This window comes from Ranitomeya imitator, chromosome 1, assembly GCF_032444005.1.
Source record: "Ranitomeya imitator isolate aRanImi1 chromosome 1, aRanImi1.pri, whole genome shotgun sequence".
Classification (NCBI taxonomy): domain Eukaryota; kingdom Metazoa; phylum Chordata; class Amphibia; order Anura; family Dendrobatidae; genus Ranitomeya; species Ranitomeya imitator.
This window is the reverse complement of record NC_091282.1, coordinates 242,811,157-242,834,401: the sequence shown is the minus strand read 5'-3', so window position 1 is coordinate 242,834,401 and position 23,245 is coordinate 242,811,157. Positions and strand designations below refer to the sequence as shown.

Sequence of the window (23,245 nt, the reverse complement as noted above, 5' to 3'; positions counted from 1 at the left end):
GAATCTTTGTTAACAATAAAATGAGTTATGTGCCAATTTTCACACTGGCCACTGGGGTGATTTTAGATTTATCCTTCCTGTTCTTTCAGGAAGTGTTTTTAGCTGGCTCGTTATCATCAGAGTCAGAGTGACAACTGATAACAAAATACAAAAAATATTGTTTGAGCTTGCTGATGAGGTACATGTGGATTTTTTAAAGAAAAACAAAACAGGAAATTAGAGTATAAAAAAGCCCCACTGGCCAGTGTAAAAATTGCAAGATCTATAATTTTTATTTTTAATAAAGGATGTGATACAAAAAAATATTGCTAAAATAAAATACATTTTAACACAAAAACTTAAATTTCCTTTAAGACAGATATTAGCAGTGAATAGAGAGTAAATGAGAAGGACAAGAGAAGAGGGGTCTTAACAGTGACAAATGCATTTTTTGTTTCGATATTTGTTTGAAGTCTCTTAACTTTGCTCGTACTATGGATAGAAGTATGCAACATTTGCCAAAACACGGACTATTTAAATCTGAAAAGGAGATGAAATTAAGAAAACATAAGGTGAAGCTCTGTACTTACCGAGACAGATCATTAAGAAGGCTAAGAACGTCTTGAAGTGCATCATTCCCAGCAGCCTGGTTACCACAGCACTCAGTGGCTCGTGCCAGATGGTTGGTGAGGAGAGTGGAGACTTGCCGAGCCAACCCCGAATGTACCGCCTCTGTTGATCCTCCTTCAAATGGTCACAGCAACACAAAACGTTATTCAAAGTCAATAACATGCACCATGATGTAGAAGTGGAGACCCCAATTTCAGAGATGTGTCACTTACTAGGCTGTGTTATGCTGTTTCAATACAATCAGTGTTTTATCAGCAGGAGATTATCACTACAGGACAACTGGTGCCTGGTAGTCCAATCACACTCCCAGCATGAATTAGCAGCTATTTGTCCCAATACAATGTACAACGAAAGCTGCCAATCGGGGTGTGGGCAGGGCTCAACATCTCAACTCTGCTATATCTGCAACACAGAAAACTGTGATTCTATAAGAACTACTGCACCCAGTAAATTAAAGGGGTTATCTGGGATTATTTTTATACTATGAAAAGGAAAGGATTAACATGCAGGTAGGTACTATCTACCTGCCTGATGTGCCCAGGGCCAATCTATGCCAGCAGATGGCGGTTACACACCGCTCTTGGGGCTTCCGCCTACATCACGTCGATGTTGATGAGGTATGACTGCCGAGGTCATGCTGAATGACAATTGCCCGCAGGAAGCTGCCTGTCAATCAGAATGATATCAGACACACCACGTCAGCAGAGCTCTGAACCAGCGAAGGGCAAAACAGGAAGGTAGTCAGCAACTATTTGCCTATTAGTTTATAGGCCATAGAAAAAAATAAAATAGCCCTGGATAACCCCTTTAAGTGATACATTGCTGAAATCAGAGTCTCTGTGTCTACCTCATTCTGTTGTCAGATTACATAGCAAAAAATAGCTCATAGATTCCATTTAAAGCCTTTTAAAAAAATATATATATATAAATATATAAAATATAAATATATATATATATATATATATATATATATATATATATATATATATATATATATATATATATATATATATATAATTGCCTAGAATACTACTTCCTGCAATTTGTGCCAACTTCCGTGGCTTTGTCCGGAGCTAATGTCCGGAGCTAATGTCCGGAGCTAAGTGACGTCAACAGTGTCCAGTGTCTGATTGGTTGCCGCCTGCTGCGAGCGACCAATCAGAAACGTGCCGTACTGTGACACACTCCGCCCGCCATTTTGGTGTGATTTTTGAATTTTTACCTCACAGCAAGTTTCTACTGCGTGGAGGCGGGCCCAGTGACGTTGCTCTTCAAGCTCCTGCCGAATTTCGTCAAAAAAATGATAATACCATTTACCAAAACTATATATATTTAGTTGTGAAGTGGTTCAGTGACATTTTCACACCAATTTTGAACTTTTGTTTGGTGTTTTCTCCATATACTGCCTATTATTTTTGTTCTTTCTTACTATTATTTATTAATTGTATTATTCTTACATTTGAATAAATAAAGTATATATGGATTCTAGACTCCCGATTCTTTAGAATCGGGCTGCCATCTAGTATATATACAGTGGGGCAAAAAAGTATTTAGTCAGTCAGCAATAGTGCAAGTTCCACCACTTAAAAAGATGAGAGGCGTCTGTAATTTACATCATAGGTAGACCTCAACTATTGGAGACAAACTGAGAAAAAAAAATCCAGAAAATCATATTGTCTGTTTTTTTAACATTTTATTTGCATATTATGGTGGAAAATAAGTATTTGGTCAGAAACAAAATTTCATCTCATTACTTTGTAATATATCCTTTGTTGGCAATGACAGAGGTCAAACGTTTTCTGTAAGTCTTCACAAGGTTGCCACACACTGTTGTTGGTATGTTGGCCCATTCCTCCATGCAGATCTCCTCTAGAGCAGTGATGTTTTTGGCTTTTCGCTTGGCAACACGGACTTTCAACTCCCTCCAAAGGTTTTCTATAGGGTTGAGATCTGGAGACTGGCTAGGCCACTCCAGGACCTTGAAATGCTTCTTACGAAGCCACTCCTTCGTTGCCCTGGCGGTGTGCTTTGGATCATTGTCATGTTGAAAGACCCAGCCACGTTTCATCTTCAATGCCCTTGCTGATGGAAGGAGGTTTGCACTCAAAATCTCACGATACATGGCCCCATTCATTCTTTCATGTACCCGGATCAGTCGTCCTGGCCCCTTTGCAGAGAAACAGCCCCAAAGCATGATGTTTCCACCACCATGCTTTACAGTAGGTATGGTGTTTGATGGATGCAACTCATTATTCTTTTTCCTCCAAACACGACAAGTTGTGTTTCTACCAAACAGTTCCAGTTTGGTTTCATCAGACCATAGGACATTCTCCCAAAACTCCTCTGGATCATCCAAATGCTCTCTAGCAAACTTCAGACGGGCCCGGACATGTACTGGCTTAAGCAGTGGGACACATCTGGCACTGCAGGATCTGAGTCCATGGTGGCGTAGTGTGTTACTTATGGTAGGCCTTGTTACATTGGTCCCAGCTCTCTGCAGTTCATTCACTAGGTCCCCCCGCGTGGTTCTGGGATTTTTGCTCACCGTTCTTGTGATCATTCTGACCCCACGGGGTGGGATTTTGCGTGGAGCCCCAGATCGAGGGAGATTATCAGTGGTCTTGTATGTCTTCCATTTTCTACTTATTGCTCCCACTGTTGATTTCTTCACTCCAAGCTGGTTGGTTATTGCAGATTCGGTCTTCCCAGCCTGGTGCAGGGCTACAATTTTGTTTCTGGTGTCCTTTGACAGCTCTTTGGTCTTCACCATAGTGGAGTTTGGAGTCAGACTGTTTGAGGGTGTGCACAGGTGTCTTTTTTATACTGATAACAAGTTTAAACAGGTGCCATTACTACAGGTAATGAGTGGAGGAAAGAGGAGACTCTTAAAGAAGAAGTTACAGGTCTGTGAGAGCCAGAAATCTTGATTGTTTGTTTCTGACCAAATACTTATTTTCCACCATAATATGCAAAAAAAATGATAAAAAAAAAGACAATGTGATTTTCTGGATTTTTTTTTCTCAGTTTGTCTCCCATAGTTGAGGTCTACCTATGATGTAAATTACAGACGCCTCTCATCTTTTTAAGTGGTGGAACTTGCACTATTGCTGACTGACTAAATACTTTTTTGCCCCACTGTATATTATCTTAAATGAAGTAAGCACAAAAAATATCAAGTTGCAAACTACAGAAGGCAAACAGAAGCATATACAGAGTATACTCGAGTGTAAGCCGACCCAAGTATAAGCCGAGGCACCTAATTTTGCCATGGAAAACTGGGTAAGCTTATTTGAATCGAGCATAAGCCAGATATGCATTGTCCCCTCATCCCTGGTATGCTATGCGTGGCTCCCCTCGTCCTGTCCTGCTATGTGGGGCTCCCCCCCGTCGCTGTCCTGCTATGTGGGGCTCCCCAAGTCGCTGTCCTGCTATGTGGGGCTCCCCAAGTTGCTGTCCTGCTATGTGGGGCTCCCCAAGTCGCTGTCCTGGTATGTGGCTCCCCCATCCTGTCCTGGTATGTGTGGCTCCCGCCTGTCCTGGTATGTGTGGCTCCCCCATACAGTCCTGGTATGTGTGGCTCCCCCATACTATCCTGGTATGTGTGGCTCCTCCATACTGTCCTGGTATGTGTGGCTCTCCCATCCTGTCCTGCTATATGTGGCTCCCGCCTGTCCTGTGTGGCTCCCCCATACTATCCTGGTATGTGTGGCTCCCACCTGTCCTGGTATGTGTGGCTCCCCCATCCCATTGTTGTATGCATGGCTCACACCCCCCGTCCAACGCACCCTCTTCGCTCCGTTGTCCCAGCACAGCAGCTCTCCTGTGCTGAGCGGTCACGTGAATGAATAGTTGCTCCACGCCTATTCGGGTGACCCGCTCAGCACAGGAAGAGCCGCCGGGACGGAGATGCAAGGATAGAGATGCAGCGATGGCACAAGGAGGGCGAGTATGATGTCTCCTGTTAGCCGGCTCCTGCCGCTGCTCCGTCGCTCCCCCTCCCTCGCCGGCTTTCTGGACAATGACTGGTGTAATAGCCGAGGGGGGCGTTTTCAGCACAAAAAAAAAATGTGCTAAAATCTCGGCTTATACACGAGTGTATATGGTATTATACATTTACACAAAGACTTTAATAGCTGCACTTACATATACAGTTCGGTCCAGAAATATCTGGACAGTGACAAGTTTTGGCATTTTAGCTGTTCACCAAAACATATTCAAGATACAGTTATATAATCAACATGCAGACTCCACTTTAATTTTAGGGTATTCACAGCCTAACTGAAGTAAAGGTTTAGGAATTACAGATTTTTAATATGTAGCTGCCTCTTTTTCAATGGACCAAAAGTGTTTGGAAAATTATCTCAAATGCTCTTTAAATGGCTGCATGGGGTTTTCCTCATTAATCCATTTTTAATTAAGCCAGTAAAAGGCCTGGAGCTGACTCCAGGTGTGGCACTTGTATTTGGAAGCTGTTGTTGTGAACCCACAACATGTGGTCAAGTAGCTCTCAATGGAAGAAAAACAGACCTTCATTAGGCTGAAAAAAAGGAGAGAAAAAAAAAAAAAAGAGAGAGAAGAGTGCACTGGTGAAATTGGGAACTCAAAAAGACCTGGACTTCCACGGAAGACAACAGTGGTGGATGATAGCAGAATCCTTTCCATGGCGAAGAAAAACACCTACACAGCATATACTCAAGTGAAGAACACTCTCCAGGAGGTAGGTGTCTCAGTATCTAACTCTACCACAAAGAGAAGACTGCATGAGAGAAAATACAGATGGCTCAGTACCAGGTACAGACCATTAATAGAATTAAAAATAAAAAGGCCAGATTAGACTTTGCCAAAAAACATCTAAAGCCAGCTCAGTCCGGTAAAGTATTTTTTGGACAGGTGAAACGTCCATTGCTTCTAGATATCAGTCAGTCATTGCTTGCACTGCATTATCTACAAAGTATTAAAATGAACAATTTATTTATGGTACAGGAAAATGTATCCAATTACTTTTGAGCCCCTGAAAAATAGAAGAAAAATGGTTGTAATTCCAAAAGGTTTCACAGCATTTTTTGTTCAACCCCTTTAAACCTGAAAGTTTACACTTCAATTGCATCTCTTTTATTTCATTTTAAATCCAAAACAGTGGCATGCAGAGACCAAATCACAAAGATTTGGTTACTGTCCAAATATTTCTGGACCCAACTGTTAATTCATACACTTTATTGCAAGAAAATAGCCCCAACCTTCTTCCTTCTCCCACTCTACACATCTGTTGGCTAGAACCTGGAATGCTGCCCATGCCATGGTTGCCACTTTCTGCTTCTTGGTCTGTTTTTCACTGGAACTTGACTCCATCTGGTTGCTCAAGCTACATAATCTGTCCATGAGCTGTACCAAACCACTGCGTACCAAGCACTTTTCTTCACTCCTTCATGATAAAACACACATAAGATTTCAGAGTTTTTTCAGAGAAAACAAAAACAAACAAAAATTAGTCATTTAACATATGCAAGTATTTGTAATTCAGTGGTAAATACTAGTATCAATGTCGTATTTACTATCCTTACACATTGCTGAATCAGTATCAACCTACACGTAGAATCTACAAAAACTAATTAGAAACCCAACTGTTCTATTCCATTTCTGGGCACTATGTGATGGGCAGGGATAGCAGGGTGCTGGACTGGGTCATCTGCAGGGGTCCCAAAGATGAATGGAGCAACGGTGTGCATGCGGGATCATGGCTCCTTAAAAGAGCACTATACAGACATCATCATCACTGTCCCCATTGGGGTTCAGAATCTAGATTCCTTATTAGAACGTTTTTGGAGTGTTGAGGAATAAACCTTACCGAGTATAAGGTATGGTGCATAACAGACCTATGCTGTTTGCACAGGCAATAGGATAACGGGCACATAAAGAGACAACTGAAGTCATGGTTTCCCCGAAGGCTTCTTGCACTTGTTCCACCATTCCGCCGCATGTTAGCTCTTCAATTCTGGAAACAAAATATCCTCTAGAATAACTGACAGATACGTAATAAAACATATAGGTAAATATTGAGGGCAAAGGCCATAATTATTGCTGGGCCTAGTGGTTCTGTTTTCCAGGATCACCATACCTACATATTGACCAGCCACAACTTCCAAAGTCTTACAGCACTGCCCCTTTATTCAACCCTCTGCTAACCATGTGGTGTCATGGGGGAAAAAGGTTACTGGGGTCCCCCAATCTGACAACCAGTGAAAAATGCTTCAGGTTGGAATACGCATTCAGCATTGCCTTTAAGCAATACTTTTACCCATAAGTCCGTATGCATTTTGTGCTGGCATAAAAATGTTTGCTAAAGGCCAAATAGTTGACAGAAACTTTGCCAGCTGCAAATAACACTTTTTACATTAAAAGGAATTGTCCACTACTATCAGAGAATGACGGCATATCCTTAGGATGGGTCATCATTATCAGATTAATAGGGGTCTGACGCCGGCACACCTACAATTCAACTGTTTGAGGTGCTGACAAAGAAGTATACGGAGCCAGAACTGCACGGCTCCGTACACTGTATATCGGCTGTTCTCATGTACTAAAGCTCAGCTCCTATTGAAGTGAACAGTGGCTGGGGTGCAGTACCTTGGAACGACCACTACACAATGTATGGCGCTGTTCTGTTCTGACTGTACACTGCTTACAAATGGCCGCCCGATAGGACGCCCAATCTGATATCATTTACCTATCCTAAGAATAGGCCATCAATAGCTTCGATAGACAACTCCTTTAAGGTCAGCTGTCTATAATAGTTACATTCTAATTAACTACATAGAAGAAATACAAAGAAATAAATATAGTAAAACGAATGCATGACTAAGTTGTACCAACATCTGTGACTTGCTAAAGCTTATTAGAAAGTGAAATTGATTATAATAAAGTGGGAAAGATTGTCCTGCCTTGGTCCTCCTTGCAGCACCATGGTAACTGGCCCAACCAGATGAGTTACTCCTCCAACACGAACTGCAGCAGTCAGCAGCTCCCTCATGTGCACTAGGGCTTGCTTCCGTGTATTGCCACGGCGCCATCTTGTCTGAGCAGCAAGTAAAAAGCCACTACTGGATACCTTAATTTGAAGGAATGGGATCAATATAAATCAACATCAGTCACCTGGTCATTTGGAACCTAACACTGTATTGATTAGCACTACGACTTACAGCCTGATCAGGATTTGTCCCAATGAACGCAAACAGTTGACCTAACAGGACACTGTATGTTGGCTTGTCTCTGCTATCTTCAATAGCCAGGGACTGGAGGAGCGTGAAAGAGCTGCTTCTGTGACTCGCCGCGTTACGTCTCCTAGAAAAGGACACAAGGAAGGTTGGGAAGATGGTCTTAAACCCAAATTCAGAAAAAAATGTTTTCCATTCAAGATGTTATTTATATGAAAAACAGAATTTTACCTCTTTCAAATAATTTTGTCTGAGAACAATGGATGAAAGAATGGAAACTGGCAAAGTAAATTAACGGGAACCTGTCAGCAGGATTGTGCACAGTAACCTACACACAGTGACAGGTCGGCGCCGCCGGTTTACTGATTAAAATGATACCTGGGTTGATGAAATCAGTCTTGTGGTTGTTACTTAATCTTTATTTTCAGTTTTGCTGCAGCATAACCACTTTTTATCGCTCAATAATACATTTTATTCACGCTATTCAACTAGGAAAAAAGATTAAAAAATCAATTAAAAAATGGCTGCGGGTGCTGTAGTAGCTATCGGTGTCTATATCCGAGATCCAATAGCTACTACTGCGCATGCGCCGGTGGCGCCATCTTACTGGAGAAGAAAAAAAATTCCTCCTCCAAGATGGCGCTGCCTGCGCTGTAGCAGCTCTTAGCCATCTCCGAGATGCTACTGCGCAGGCACGGGTGGCGCTAACTTGAAGATTTTTTTTTTCTTCTCCAGTAAGATGGCGCGCCACGGTGCCATTTCCAAATTGATGTCTTTCTTTTCCTAGCTGAATAATGTGAATAAAATGTATTATTGGGACGTAAAACATGCACCTGTCTGCGGAAGGTGTTTGTTTTTTTAACCCCTTCATGACCCAGCCTATTTTGACCTTAAAGACCTTGCCGTTTTTTGCAATTCTGACCAGTGTCCCTTTATGAGGTAATAACTCAGGAACGCTTCAACGGATCCTAGCGGTTCTGAGATTGTTTTTTCGTGAGATATTGGGCTTCATGTTAGTGGTAAATTTAGGTTAATAAATTCTGCTTTTATTTGTGATAAAAACGGAAATTTGGCGAAAATTTTGAAAATTTCGCAATTTTCACATTTTGAATTTTTATTCTGTTAAACCAGAGAGATATGTGACACAAAATAGTTAATAAATAACATTTCCCACATGTTTACTTTACATCAGCACAATTTTGGAAACAAAATTTTTTTTTGTTAGGAAGTTATAAGGGTTAAAATTTGACCAGCAATTTGTCATTTTTACAACGAAATTTACAAAACCATTTTTTTTAGGGACCACCTCACATTTGAAGTCAGTTTGAGGGGTCTATATGGCTGAAAATACCCAAAAGTGACACCATTCTAAAAACTGCACCCCTCAAGGTACTCAAAACCACATTCAAGAAGTTTATTAACCCTTCAGGTGCTTCACAGCAGCAGAAGCAACAAGGAAGGAAAAAATGAACATTTAACTTTTTAGTCACAAAAATTATCTTTTAGCAACAATTTTTTTATTTTCCCAAAGGTAAAAGGAGAAACTGAACCACGAAAGTTGTTGTCCAATTAGTCCTGAGTACGCTGATACCTCATATGTGGGGGTAAACCACTGTTTGGGCGCACGGCAGGGCTTGGAAGGGAAGGAGCGCCATTTGACTTTTTGAATCAAAAATTGGCTCCACTCTTTAGCGGACACCATGTCACGTTTGGAGAGCACCCGTGTGCCTAAAAATTGGAGCTCCCCCACAAGTGACCCCATTTTGGAAACTAGACATCCCAAGGAACTTATCTAGATGCATAGTGAGCACTTTGAACCCCCAGGTGCTTCACAAATTGATCCGTAAAAATGAAAAAGTACTTTTTTTTCACAAAAAAATTCTTTTAGCCTCAATTTTTTCATTTTCACATGGGCAACAGGATAAAATGGATCCTAAAATGTGTTGGGCAATTTTTCCTGAGTACACCAATACCTCACATGTGGGGGTAAACCACTGTTTGGGCACATGGTAAGGCTCGGAAGGGAAGGAGCGCCATTTGACTTTTTGAATGAAAAATTATTTCCATCGTTAGCGGACACCATGTCGCGTTTGGATAGCTCCTGTGTGCCTAAACATTGGCGCTCCCCCACAAGTGACCCCATTTTGGAAACTAGACCCCCCAAGGAACTTATTTAGATGCCTAGTGAGCACTTTAAACCCTCAGATGCTTCACAAATTGATCTGTAAAAATGAAAAAGTACTTTTTTTTCACAAAAAAATTCTTTTCGCCTCAATTTTTTCATTTTCACATGGGCAGTAGGATAAAATGGATCATAAAATTTGTTGGGCAATTTCTCCCGAGTACGCCGATACCTCATATGTGGGGGTAAACCACTGTTTGGGCACTCGGCAGGGCTCGGAAGGGAAGGCGCGCCATTTGACTTTTTGAATGGAAAATTAGCTCCAATTGTTAGCGGACACCATGTCGCGTTTGGAGAGCCCCTGTGTGCCTAAACATTGGAGCTCCCCCACAAGTGACCCCATTTTGGAAACTAGACCCCCCAAGGAACTTATCTAGATGCACATTGAGCACTTTAAACCCCCAGGTGCTTCACAGAAGTTTATAACGCAGAGCCATGAAAATAAAAAATAATTTTTCTTTCCTCAAAAATGATTTTTTAGCCTGGAATTTCCTATTTTGCCAAGGATAATAGGAGAAATTGGACCCCAAATATTGTTGTCCAGTTTGTCCTGAGTACGCTGATACCCCATATGTGGGGGTAAACCACTGTTTGGGCGCACGGCAGGACTCGGAAGGGATGGCATGCCATTTGGCTTTTTAAATGGAAAATTAGCTCCAATCATTAGCGGACACCATGTCACGTTTGGAGAGCCCCTGTGTGCCTAAACATTGGAGATCCCCCAGAAATGACCAAATTTTGGAAACTAGACCCCCAAAGGAACTAATCTAGATGTGTGGTGAGGACTTTGAACCCCCAAGTGCTTCACAGAAGTTTATAACGCAGAGCCATGAAAAAAAAAAAAAAAATTATTTTCTCAAAAATGATCTTTTAGCCTGCAATTTTTTATTTTCCCAAGGGTAACAGGAGAAATTTGACCCCAAAAGTTGTTGTCCAGTTTCTCCTGAGTACGCTGATACCCCATATGTGGGGGTAAATCACTGTTTGGGCACATGCCGGGGCTCGGAAGTGAAGTAGTGACGTTTTGAAATGCAGACTTTGATGGAATGCTCTGTGGGCGTCACGTTGCGTTTGCAGAGCCCCTGATGTGGCTTAACAGTAGAAACCCCCCACAAGTGACCCCATTTTGGAAACTAGACCCCCAAAGGAACTTATCTAGATGTGTGGTGAGCACTTTGAACCCCCAAGTGCTTCATAGAAGTTTATAATGCAGAGCCGTGAAAATAATAAATACGTTTTCTTTCCTCAAAAATAATTATTTAGCCCAGAATTTTTTATTTTCCCAAGGGTAACAGGAGAAATTGGACCCCAATAGTTGTTGTCCAGTTTCTCCTGAGTACGCTGATACCCCATGTGTGGGGGTAAACCACTGTTTGGGCACACGTCGGGGCTCAGAAGGGAAGTAGTGACTTTTGAAATGCAGACTTTGATGGAATGGTCTGCGGGCGTCACATTGCGTTTGCAGAGCCCCTGGTGTGCCTAAACAGTAGAAACCCCCCACAAGTGACCCCATTTTAGAAACTAGACCCCCCAAGGAACTTATCTAGATATGTGGTGAGCACTTTGAACCCCCAAGTGCTTCACAGACGTTTACAACGCAGAGCCGTGAAAATAAAAAATCATTTTTCTTTCCTCAAAAATGATGTTTTAGCAAGCATTTTTTTAGATTCACAAGGGTAACAGGAGAAATTGGACCCCAGTAATTGTTGCGCAGTTTATCCTGAGTACACTGATACCCCATATGTGGGGGTAAACCACTGTTTGGGCACACTTCAGGGCTCGGAAGTGAGGGAGCACCATTTGACTTTTTGAATACGAGATTGGCTGGAATCAATGGTGGCGCCATGTTGCATTTGGAGACCCCTGATGTGCCTAAACAGTGGTAACCCCTCAATTCTACCTCCAACACTAACCCCCCCACACCCCTAACCCTAATCCCAACTGTAGCCATAACCCTAATCACAACCCTAACCACAACCCTAATTCCAACCCTAACCCTAAGGCTATGTGCCCACGTTGCGGATTCGTGTGAGATATTTCCGCACCATTTTTGAAAAATCCGCGGGTAAAAGGCACTGCGTTTTACCTGCGGATTTTCCGCGGATTTCCAGTGTTTTTTGTGCGGATTTCACCTGCGGATTCCTATTGAGGAACAGGTGTAAAAAGCCGCGGAATCCGCACAAAGAATTGACATGCTGCGGAAAATACAACGCAGCGTTTCCGCGCGGTATTTTCTGCACCATGGGCACAGCGGATTTAGTTTTTCATATGTTTACATGGTACTGTAAACCTGATGGAATACTGCTGCGAATCCGCAGCCAAATCCGCACCGTGTGCACATAGCCTAATTCTAAAGGTATGTGCACACGCTGCGGAAAACGCTGCAGATCCGCAGCAGTTTCCCATGAGTTTACAGTTCAATGTAAACCTACGGGAAACAAAAATCGGTGTACACATGCTGCGGAAAAACTGCACGGAAACGCAGCGGTTTACATTCCGCAGCATGTCACTTCTTTGTGCGGATTCCGCAGCGGTTTTACAACTGCTCAAATAGAAAATCGCAATTGTAAAACCGCAGTGAAATGCGCAGAAAAAAACGCGGTAAATCCGCCATAAATCCGCAGCGGTTTAGCACTGCGGATTTATCAAATCCGCAGCGGAAAAATCCGCAGAGGACCAGAATACGTGTGCACATACCGAAACCCTAACCCTAGCCCTAACCCTAACCCTACCCCTAACCCTAGCCCTACCCCTAACCCTAGCCCTAGCCCTAACCCTAGCCCTAACCCTAACCCTAACCCTAGCCCTAACCCTAACCCTAACCCTATTCTAACATTAGTGGAAAAAAAAAATTTTCTTTATTTTTTTATTGTCCCTACCTATGGGGGTGACAAAGGGGGGGGTTATGTATTATTTTTTTTATTTTGATCACTGAGATATAATCTATCTCAGTGATCAAAATGCACTTTGGAACGAATCTGCCGGCCGGCAGATTCGGCGGGCGCACTGCGCATGCGCCCGCCATTTTGGAAGATGGCGGCGCCCAGGGAGAAGACGGACGGGACCCCGGCTGGATCGGTAAGTATGATGGGGTGGGGGGGGACCACGGGGGGGGGATCGGAGCACGGGGGGGGGGAATCGGAGCGCGGCAGGCGTGGAACAGAGCACGGGGGGCGTGGAACGGAGCACGGGGGGCTGGAACGGAGCATTGGGGGGTGGAACGGAGCACCGGGGGGTGGATCTGAATGCAGGGGGGGGTGATTGGAGCACGGGGGGGTGATTGGAGCACGGGGGGAGCGGACAAGAGCACGGGGGGGAGCGGAGCACTGGATGGAGGGGAGCCGGAGCAGTGTACCGGCCAGATCGGGGGGCTGGGGGGGCGATCGGTGGGGTGGGGTGGGGGCACACTAGTATTTCCAGCCATGGCCGATGATATTGCAGCATCGGCCATGGCTGGATTGTAATATTTCACCCGTTATAATGGGTGAAATATTACAAATCGCTCTGATTGGCAGTTTCACTTTCAACAGCCAATCAGAGCGATCGTAGCCACGAGGGGGTGAAGCCACCCCCCCTGGGCTAAACTACCACTCCCCCTGTCCCTGCAGATCGGGTGAAATGGGAGTTAACCCTTTCACCCGATCTGCAGGGACGCGATCTTTCTGTGACACAGCATATGCGTCACAGGTCGGATTGGCACCGACTTTCATGACGCATACGCTGTGTCACAGGTCGGGAAGGGGTTAAAAATATGTAGATATACGTTATGCAAATTAGGGGGCAGGTCAGTGAGGGATCAGTGACCTGTCAGCAGTCTGCATTATGAATAGCTAATTAGAGCACCACATCCAGACTCCGCTCACAGGCCGCCTTAGAACACGAGCATATCATTAAGTCAAAACTGAAAATAAAGATTAAACAACCACAAGACGGATTTCATCAACCCAGGTATCATTGTAATCAGTATAACGGCGCCAACCTGACACTGTGTAGGCTACTGTGCACAATCCTGCTGACAGGTTCACTTAAAGGTTAACAATGATTTATTTTAATACCTGGAGGTTTAATACTCTTATACTCTTCTTGGGCTGCTAGAAAGTAACTAACTAAAGTTGTATTTGCTTTCGATGGCAATGAAGATGATTCCCCAAACTTGTCTTCAGGTTTCAGGAATTTTTAGAACAAAAGCTCTAAACACTGCAAATTTTGCTTGGAGAGGTGGAAAGTTTCAGTTCCAAAAAGTCCTGAAGACAGTGAAGAACACTCAGGTGCTGATTCATGGCATTGACCATGCCAGTCTTAATGAAGTAGTCACTAGAGCACGGTATGCCAAATTCATTAAGAGGTGCACAGAACTTAATGAATTCAGCTCCTCTGCTCAATGGCGTGTGACTGTGTGACGTCCCAAAAATACTGCTCCAGCCAAACATTTCTGGCATATAGAATGTCAGCACTTTTTAGTAATCAGACGTGAAGGCAGAGCTACACCTTGTCCCCTTCACCAAAATGGACTGAACTGGGGGGGAGTTGCTTTAATCTGGTATAAAAATGCTAAAATTAGCAAAATTTTGCACACCTCCATGACCCCTGGCGATGAGTCACCCCTTATGTGTGAACATACCATAACACTATGTGCAGATCGAGATAGAGACTTTTTTTTTTTGAACATCGACTTTAAATAAACGCCACAAATATTGCCTCAAACGCTTCAAAGACTCTTCCTATTCATTTCAGGGGTAATTTTCTTGTCTGTTCATATGTAGATTGTTCTGAGTAATTGGTGTACATTTTGTTGAGTGTTTTTATTTCCACACATGGTGGAAATAAAGATAATCTGTGTCACTTCTTTGATGTTGATCATGTTGGAATCCGCTCCAAACTAGGAACAGTGCACTCAAAAGACTGCAAAAAAGATCACTGCGGAAAAAAAAAGTCTCCAAAAAGGAGCGATTCCTGAAGTGGTTTCCACTTGAAAATGCCTCAAAACTCCATCTGCACATTACAAAAACAAATAGATCTTAAAAATGACCAAATGCATCCAGCGGTAAGACGTTTTTAGCACAAATGGATCAATCATCATGTTGCAGTTGAAGCGGTTGGCCAATTTCTCTTATTTGCGCAGATCTCCAGGCACTTCTGTCCATGCGATGGCGGCTGATGGAAGATCATGTGACCAAAACAGTCCAATAGAGAAGCAGCTTTATAATTGGGAGGAGGCTGATGGACTGTTCTAGTCTCGTGACCCTCCACCAGCCGCCTGAACAGAAGTACCGGTCAGCGTGCAAGGAAAGCTTCACTAACACGAGAAAGTGGCCGAGCCTTTTAAATACTACAAGTGTGACCAAATGTATAGTGTTAGGGTATAAAACAAGAGAAGTCGTGTTTATGAGGCTTACCTTGAATTTGTTCGATTAAACTCCAGGTCATTACTGCCGATCATTTCGAGATCAGAGGGTGCAGACATGCTTCGAAGAAAAACTGGCTGACGCATTGCATGGGCTATCGCCTTGGCCTCAGATATAGATTTACAGGCTGAAACGTGACATTGGCAGATAATTACAAACGCTACAAGATAATCCATACATAAAAGTATATAATGCACACATCTACATTTCTCAATACCTGGCGGTTCTGTAGGTGTGCCAGATATACTTCTAGTTATGCCAGCTTGCGCGGCAATGGTGACATGCAGTAGTAACTCTGCTCGGTTCATTAAACTCTTTACCAGAATTTTAGTTTTAGCCATGGCATGTGAGGATTTTTGTATGCTGGAGTTCACCTCTTGGAAAAACTTCTCTCTTCAATGAAAAAAAAAATAAAATTATACTATTAGATGTACAAGTTGCACCGTTTTCAAAATGTCCAATAACAAATCCATGCACAGGAGCTACACCATGATGTACCAGATATTGTTACTATATGAGTGCAGGGTATTACTGTATAAACCCCCCATAAAGAAGCAATAATACAGAAAATATAGCTGATACCATATCGCTCTTTATGGGGATTATTATAGCAAATCATCCACACTATTGGCCACTGGAGTTTCCAAGTGATCTTAGCTGACCTACCTGAGCAATAAAACCATATTCTCAGGATCGCTTCCATCAAAAAGAATTTCTTTCATTGAACACAATAGCTCCAATTCTTTTACTTTACTCTAAGGATATGGAAAAAAAATAGGAATTAAATACTGCCAGTTCGGCTTGGTATATGGGAAAGGATAGAGGGAGGGGCTGGTTACCTCATTAAAATGATAGTCATAAAAGAACGGAGCATTGTTCTCCAGTTTTCCATTAGATGCATCCTCCACCTCACTGTGCCATTTCTGTTCTAGCTCAGCCACACTCTGTCAAAAATGTGCATTTCCAAAGGTAAATTATTCTGTACATTTATTTTTAATATATAGTTTACCAGAAAAATAGATATTGAGAAATAATTTAAGATTTTTAAATGCAATAATGTGTAATATCGTAATATAATGGAACAAATCAATACAAAATGCTAAAATTTCCAGATACAACATGAACATTGAAGGGGTTCTCAACTACAAGGAAAACCCCTTTTCAATCTGAATGTATGCCCCCGTTAAAATGAAAACACCTATTCTCCCCTCCCAGGCCGGCGCCATTCCAGCAGTGTTGACGCTCGCTTTCCCGGAGCTCATGTAGGGTCATGCGAGTCCTGGATCCAGTTAGCACTGGCGTCACTGTTCCCTTTTTCGGACTTGCAAATAATCAAGAGAAAGTGATTGGTCAGCCGCAGATCTGCCTTCCTCTTGATTAATTATATGTCCGAAGGCGGGGACAGTGATGCCAAAACCCAGAGCAGGGCTCACGCAACATCCTCACATGACCTCCGGGAACATAAATGCCGACACCACCTGAAATGGGAGGGGAGTATAAGTCATTTTATTATAACTGTGGTAAACATTTAAATTGAAAAGGGGTTTTCCTAGTAGTGGTCAACTTTAATGATGTGATATCAATGAAAAGTAGAATATTACTTTCAGAGAGTAATCTTGGTCATCTACATAGGATATGAATTTTATCCATATTAGTATTTGAACTAAACAAGGTTAACCAAAGATGAAAGCCATAAAACTGACTTTGATAGGTTCTCCAGGGGTAGGAAAAAAACAGAACTAAAGGAAATATTGTAAATAATTTCCTAAATATAGACAATCTATAGACTGAGTACTGCCGCTGTCTTCTTACATTAACAGAAACTTGATCTAGAATGTCAATAGAACAGGAGACAGAGAACATGGCCAGTAGGATGCTCCACTCTCGCCCTTCTGTGTAGGAAAATGTGCTCCCAGTGGATATTTTGATCTAATACTGGAGAAACCAAGGATGCTGAGGTAAGAAGAGGCTGCTCACACTGCTGTCCACCTGGTCTAATACTGGAGACACCTGGAATGCTGAGGTAAGAAGAGGCTGCTCACACTGCTGTCCACCTGACCTAATACTGGAGACACCAGGGATGCTGAGGTAAGAGGCTGCTCACACTGCTGTCCACCTGGTCCATTACTGGAGACACCTGGAATGCTGAGGTAAGAAGAGGCTGCTCACACTGCTGTCCACCTGACCTAATACTGGAGACACCAGGGATGCTGAGGTAAGAGGCTGCTCACACTGCTGTCCACCTGGTCCAATACTGGAGACACCTGGAATGCTGAGGTAAGAAGAGGCTGCTCACACTGCTGTCCACCTGGTCTAATACTGGAGACACCTGGAATGCTGAGGTAAGAAGAGGCTGCTCACACTGCTGTCCACCTGACCTAATATTGGAGACACCAGGGATGCTGAGGTAAGAAGAGGCTGCTCACACTGCTGTCCACCTGGTCTAATACTGGAGACACCAGGGATGCTGAGGTAAGAGGCTGCTCACACTGCTGTTTACCTGGTCTAATACTGGAGACAACAGAGATGCTGAGCTAAGAAGAGGCTGCACACACTGCTGTCCACCTGACTTAATACTGGAGACACCAGGGATGCTGAGCTAAGAGGCTGCTCACACTGCTGTCCACCTGACCTAATACTGGAGACACCAGGGATGCTGAGGTAAGGGCTGCTCACACTGCTGTCCACCATGTCTTTGTTATACAATACTGAGGTATCATGCATGCTGAGGTAAGAAGAAGCTAGGTCACCCTAATGCACCCTGATCCACCCCTGCCTTGCTGCGGAGATTGGCACCCCACCCAATGATGGCTAGCCCTGATCACTTCCCCAAGATTCCCTATCTTCCAACAAAAATACCAATCAACAAGCCATTTAAATAGATAACAAAACCACAAATAATCCTTTAAACAAAGGTAAGGATCAAGTCAGTAAGCAGATTTTACCTTTAGGGAGATGGGGAAAGGTGGGGGGTGGGTTTTATTTGGGTGATAAAGGGTGGCAGTTTTTTTATTTCCTTTATCCTATATGATGGTGTGGTTTGTTAAGATATAATTATAACTATCAAGGGATGTCTAACAATCATATACAGAATGTCACCTTGACACCATATATAGAATCAAAAACCAGTATCCATCAGAAAATTATTTGTCAAATAACCATACCAAGCATATTGAAATAATTAGGGGACAAAACAAATAGGGGTTGTGCTGCCAATAAACTCCCTCCGGTATCCTTAATTTAATGTCCCTACCTTGCAGCGAAGGTTGGCACCCTAGCTTGTATGCATCTTGGCGCTTCCCGCTCAACGGCTTACCCTAGATAGGGGAAGTCAGGGTGAGCTCTCGTTGAGAGGGGGAGCCAATCTGCGTACAAGCTAGGGTGCCAACCTCCACTGCAAGGTTAATTAGCGTTACCGGAGGGAGTTTATGCGGTGGCCTTAGCTTATAGGCGAAAAATGGGGTGACAGATTCCCTTTAAGTAATGTTATCTAATTTTACTTACTGATTAAAACCAGATATGTGTTCTTATTTATAATATGTTCTTTCTGATTGTATATTTTTAGTCTCTTTTCTGTACGCAATTATGGGTAGGGCCTTATTGGCTAAGCTGCTTTTAAAAGCATTCAGTGAAATACTTCACATCAGCCACTTATTAATTATTTATCATTTATTGATGAGTTATCTGGGCATGCCCTGGGAACGGTGCAGAGATCACTGTGCCCCCTCTGTGCCTTCCGTCCAGTGACATTTCTGTCATTTGCATTATCTGCAAATTCAACTAGACTTTTCCATAATATTCCTGCTATTAATTACCACCTGAAAGACCCAAAGATACTGTAATGTTTTCCTTCTTATTCAATCTTTAGAGTAGAAAATGGCCAGGTTTACCTGTAATTGTCTTTCCATTGCATTCAGCTTCTTGAATGTTTCTCCCATGATCTTACACAACAAGTCGTACTCCTCTAGGTGCTCCTCCCGATACTGATAGTTTATCAAAGATTGGAGAGCATCCACCAAGTTCAAGTGTTTAATGACACAGGATACAACCATTTCTTCCATTACATCAGGCTGGATTACTTCTCTGTATAGCAAAATGTGGATTATAATTTCAGATATTTAGAGCAAAAGAATTTCTATAATCTTACTGTAGATGAAAGTCAGAGGGATAGGTGAAAGGAGTTCAAAAAGAGTCTTTAGATATGTTTCCCCTTGTCCACATGCTGCAAGTTGTAAGAAACAGGATCATTATACCCGAGTAAGTCAAGAGATCTACATTATGCATGATCATTTCATAAACTCTAAACATCCATACTGCTGACTGTTTCCATTTACAACCAGATCAGAAGGGTATTTTTATATTTGTAAACTGGTTGTTTGGCCCACCAGTTTTAATGGTAGGTTACGTGAGACACTAATGAGACTCTGAGGACCTCTACTAAGGGGCCATCAAATTTTAGGCCTAACAGTTAGACCAGTTTATATACATCTAACCATTTTTATTACCGCTACAATAGCATAGGCATAGTTAGGAGGCAGGGAGGAGGCATGCTCTAAAATTCCCACATCTTACTTTATACTTGGTCTAAACTGAGGTCGAGCGCGACCAGATATTTCCCGTAATTTGATCATTATTCCAGGAGGAAGTCGGATTCTAGGCAGCTCAAAGTAATTTCCTGATGGTGGCAAGAGAATGTCAGAAGGGTAAGTAAACTCTCGATCTTCTTCTATTGTAAGGGGCAGAGGAGACGGGCTTGGAGTAAGCGCTGGGGATAATGCACCATTTGCCTCCACCTGCCACTGACACCTTAAAATAAAGAAGAAATACATTATAAATCATATAAAATAAAAGCAGCATGTATAATCAAACAGTCGTATCTTGTATAACAACAAAATGAGCGCCATTTACATATTGCAATAAAGGTAAAATACTTGCCTCTGTAAAAGCTTCGACCTTAAAAGATCATGGCAGGTCAATTCTTCTTTTGTGATCTCTGGGCCATTATATAATATTCTGAGCATGGAACAAGCTAGAACAGACAATCCTAAGGCAAGATCGACCAAAAAAGGTAGACCTCCCGACACGTCCTCAGAGGATTCCTGCAATTATACAATAATATTAAAACGTCAGGGGTCACTTGGATGACTATTTTGCTTTTCTGTTTTATTTCAACCTATATTTAGGTTATATGCTGTGTCCCCGTCTTTGATGCGAGCTCAGACACCTTACCCGCATCTTTCCCCGGACAGGACAGCCGATTTAAATCACCTGTCATGTGCCTTTAACAGCCGCGGGTGGATCAGAGTGCCACTGGTGACTGTTAACCAGTAAGGCTACTTTCACACTTGCGTTGTTTGGCCTACGTCGCAATCCGTCGTTCTGTGCAGAAAAAAAAAAGCATCCTGCAAAGTTGCCCGCAGGATGCGTTTTTGCCCATAGACTTGTATTGCTGATGAATTGTGACGTATAGCCTTACGTCGCGTCCGTCGTGCACTGAATGCGTCGTTGTTTTGGTGGACCGTTGTATCAAAAAAACCGTTCAAGGGAACGTTTTTTCGTACGTCAGATCCTGCATTTCCTACTGCGCATGTGCGGTCGGAACTCCGCCCCCTCCTCCCCGGGACTTTACAATGGGCAGCAGATGCGTTGAAAAACTGCATCCGCTGCCCACGTTGTGCCGAATTTTCACAACGTCCGTCGGTACGTCGCACCAATGCTTAGCAACGGCCCAGTACCGACGGAAGTGTGAAAGAAGCCTTAAATGCAGTTGTAAATCACTCGCCAGACGGAATCGCCTCTGTCAAGTGATCACTGGGTGCCGTTAGGTTGTCTTGACAGCCAGGGGTCTGCAGAAGACCCCTGTGCCGGTCATTACGATACTCCTGTGAACACCAGCTTCTGGCCGGCGTTCATAAGAGATCATGATTTCTGTTATGTATAGTACAATCAATCGATCGAAGCTTCAAGTCTCTAAGGGAACTATTAAATACAGTAAAAAGTTAAATATAAAAAAAAAGTTCAGATCACCTCTCTTTTGCCCCATTGTATGAGCTTATCACAGGAGGGAGCGGAGTCAGCAGTCACGTGCACATCAGACATGGCAATGATAATCCCAGTGATAAAACCTTCATTATATGTTAACAGTCCACAGCCTAATAAGTGACACATCCTTGAATTCAGTGTTTTAACCCCTACCACATGCTGTCATCAGATTATATAGCTAAAACCTGCTGACAAATTCCCTTTAACAGTTAAAACATATGTGCAGCAGCTGCACAACATAATATTATTTCTAAATGACTACATCAAATTAATAAGACGTTAAACAGATTGCAGCACCAACCTTGAAAAAAAAATTGTGGGAATGTTTTCATTATTTGGGGTTGACCTCACCATTATTCTGATATATGTATATGCTATATAAATAAACCCACCTGTGCTCTGACAGTGCAGGAGAATCCCCACATTGCTTTATCGGGAGTATTGTGTTCACGACCGCTTCTCATCTCAAAAGAGAATGTGACAGTGTCGCCCTCTACCTGACAACACATAATAAGCACAATTTACAAATTAACACCAGATGTAGTCTAGCAACTGTTAACATATAGAGCCAAAACCTTTCCATAGGCCAGCTTCACATGATCATAATCTGGCCACATCAATATCCAAATGTGCCTCAGTAAAAAAAAGGTTGAAGCGCTGCAATTTTTAAAAAAATAATTTTAATTTTTATTGAAATATTTTCAAGTTCAACAAGAAACAGACTTGAAAAAAGGAATACAAATGTGCAGATTATAATGAAAACAGAGTACATCAGCTTTAGGGATACTCAAATTATATATAAGTTCACACTATGGGTTTTTTTAATACAAATTTTCAGCTGCGTTTTACAGTACCAGCAAAGCCTATGAGACTTCAGAAATCTCATGCACACAGGTTGCTTTTTTGTCAACAGGATTTCGTGCTTTGCATTTTTTTTTTTGGACAATTGAACATGTCCCTTCTTTAGGAGTTTTTTTTAATGTTTTTCAACCACTGACTTGAATGGGTGGTGAAAAAAACGCTGAAAAAACACAGGCATCAGGTTTTGCTACGTTTTTTGTGCAAAAACCTGATTCTACGGAATAGGACATTTTTTTTTTTTTTTTAACACTAAAGAGACTAATCTAAAATACCAAAAAAGCCGCAAAGGGACCACATCACATTTGAAGTCATTTTGAGGGGTCTATATGATAGAAAATAACCAAGTGTGACACCATTCTAAAAACTGCACCCCTCAAGGTGCTCAAACCCACATTCAAGAAGTTTATTAACCCTTCGGGTGTTTTACAGGAATTTTTGGAATGTTTAAAAAAAATGAACACAACTTTTTTTCACAAAAAATTTACTTTAGCTCCAATTTGTTTTATTTTCCCAAGGGTAAGAGAAGAAATTGGACCCCAAAAGTTGTTGTGCCATTTGTTCTGAGTACGCCGATACCCAACATGTGGGGCTAAACCACTGTTTGGGCGCATGGCAGAGCTCTGAAGCGAAGGAGCGCCGTTTGACTTTTCAATGCAAAATGGACAGGAATTGAGATGGGACGCCATGTTGCGTTTGGAGAGCCCCTGATGTGCCTAAACATTGAAACCCCCCACAAGTGACACCATTTTGGAAAGTAGACCCCCTAAGGAACTTATCTAGATGTGTGGTGAGCACTTTGACCCACCTAGGGCTTCACAGAAGTTTATAATGCAGAGCCGTAAAAATAAAAAAAATTCCCACAAAAATTATTTTTTAGCCCCCAGTTTTGTATTTTTCCAAGGGTAACAGTTGAAATTGGACCCTAAAAGTTTTTG

General features: G+C 42.5%; 1 protein-coding gene across 2 annotated transcripts in view; it reads right to left on the bottom strand.

Moving 5' to 3' along the window:
• HECTD4 (HECT domain E3 ubiquitin protein ligase 4) overlaps positions 1-23,245 on the bottom strand; it is a 336,354-nt gene that overhangs the window by 151,421 nt on the left and 161,688 nt on the right. For both annotated transcript variants that reach the window (XM_069754771.1, XM_069754778.1), the window contains exons 23-35: positions 21,842-21,946; positions 20,343-20,506; positions 19,980-20,213; positions 19,298-19,490; positions 16,247-16,351; positions 16,074-16,162; positions 15,625-15,800; positions 15,399-15,534; positions 7,806-7,947; positions 7,548-7,714; positions 6,455-6,601; positions 5,847-6,031; positions 570-723 (exon numbers count right to left, since the gene is read on the bottom strand). In XM_069754771.1, coding sequence (XP_069610872.1) covers positions 570-723; positions 5,847-6,031; positions 6,455-6,601; positions 7,548-7,714; positions 7,806-7,947; positions 15,399-15,534; positions 15,625-15,800; positions 16,074-16,162; positions 16,247-16,351; positions 19,298-19,490; positions 19,980-20,213; positions 20,343-20,506; positions 21,842-21,946 — 1,997 coding nt within the window. The remainder of the gene's footprint in view (positions 1-569; positions 724-5,846; positions 6,032-6,454; positions 6,602-7,547; positions 7,715-7,805; positions 7,948-15,398; positions 15,535-15,624; positions 15,801-16,073; positions 16,163-16,246; positions 16,352-19,297; positions 19,491-19,979; positions 20,214-20,342; positions 20,507-21,841; positions 21,947-23,245) is intronic.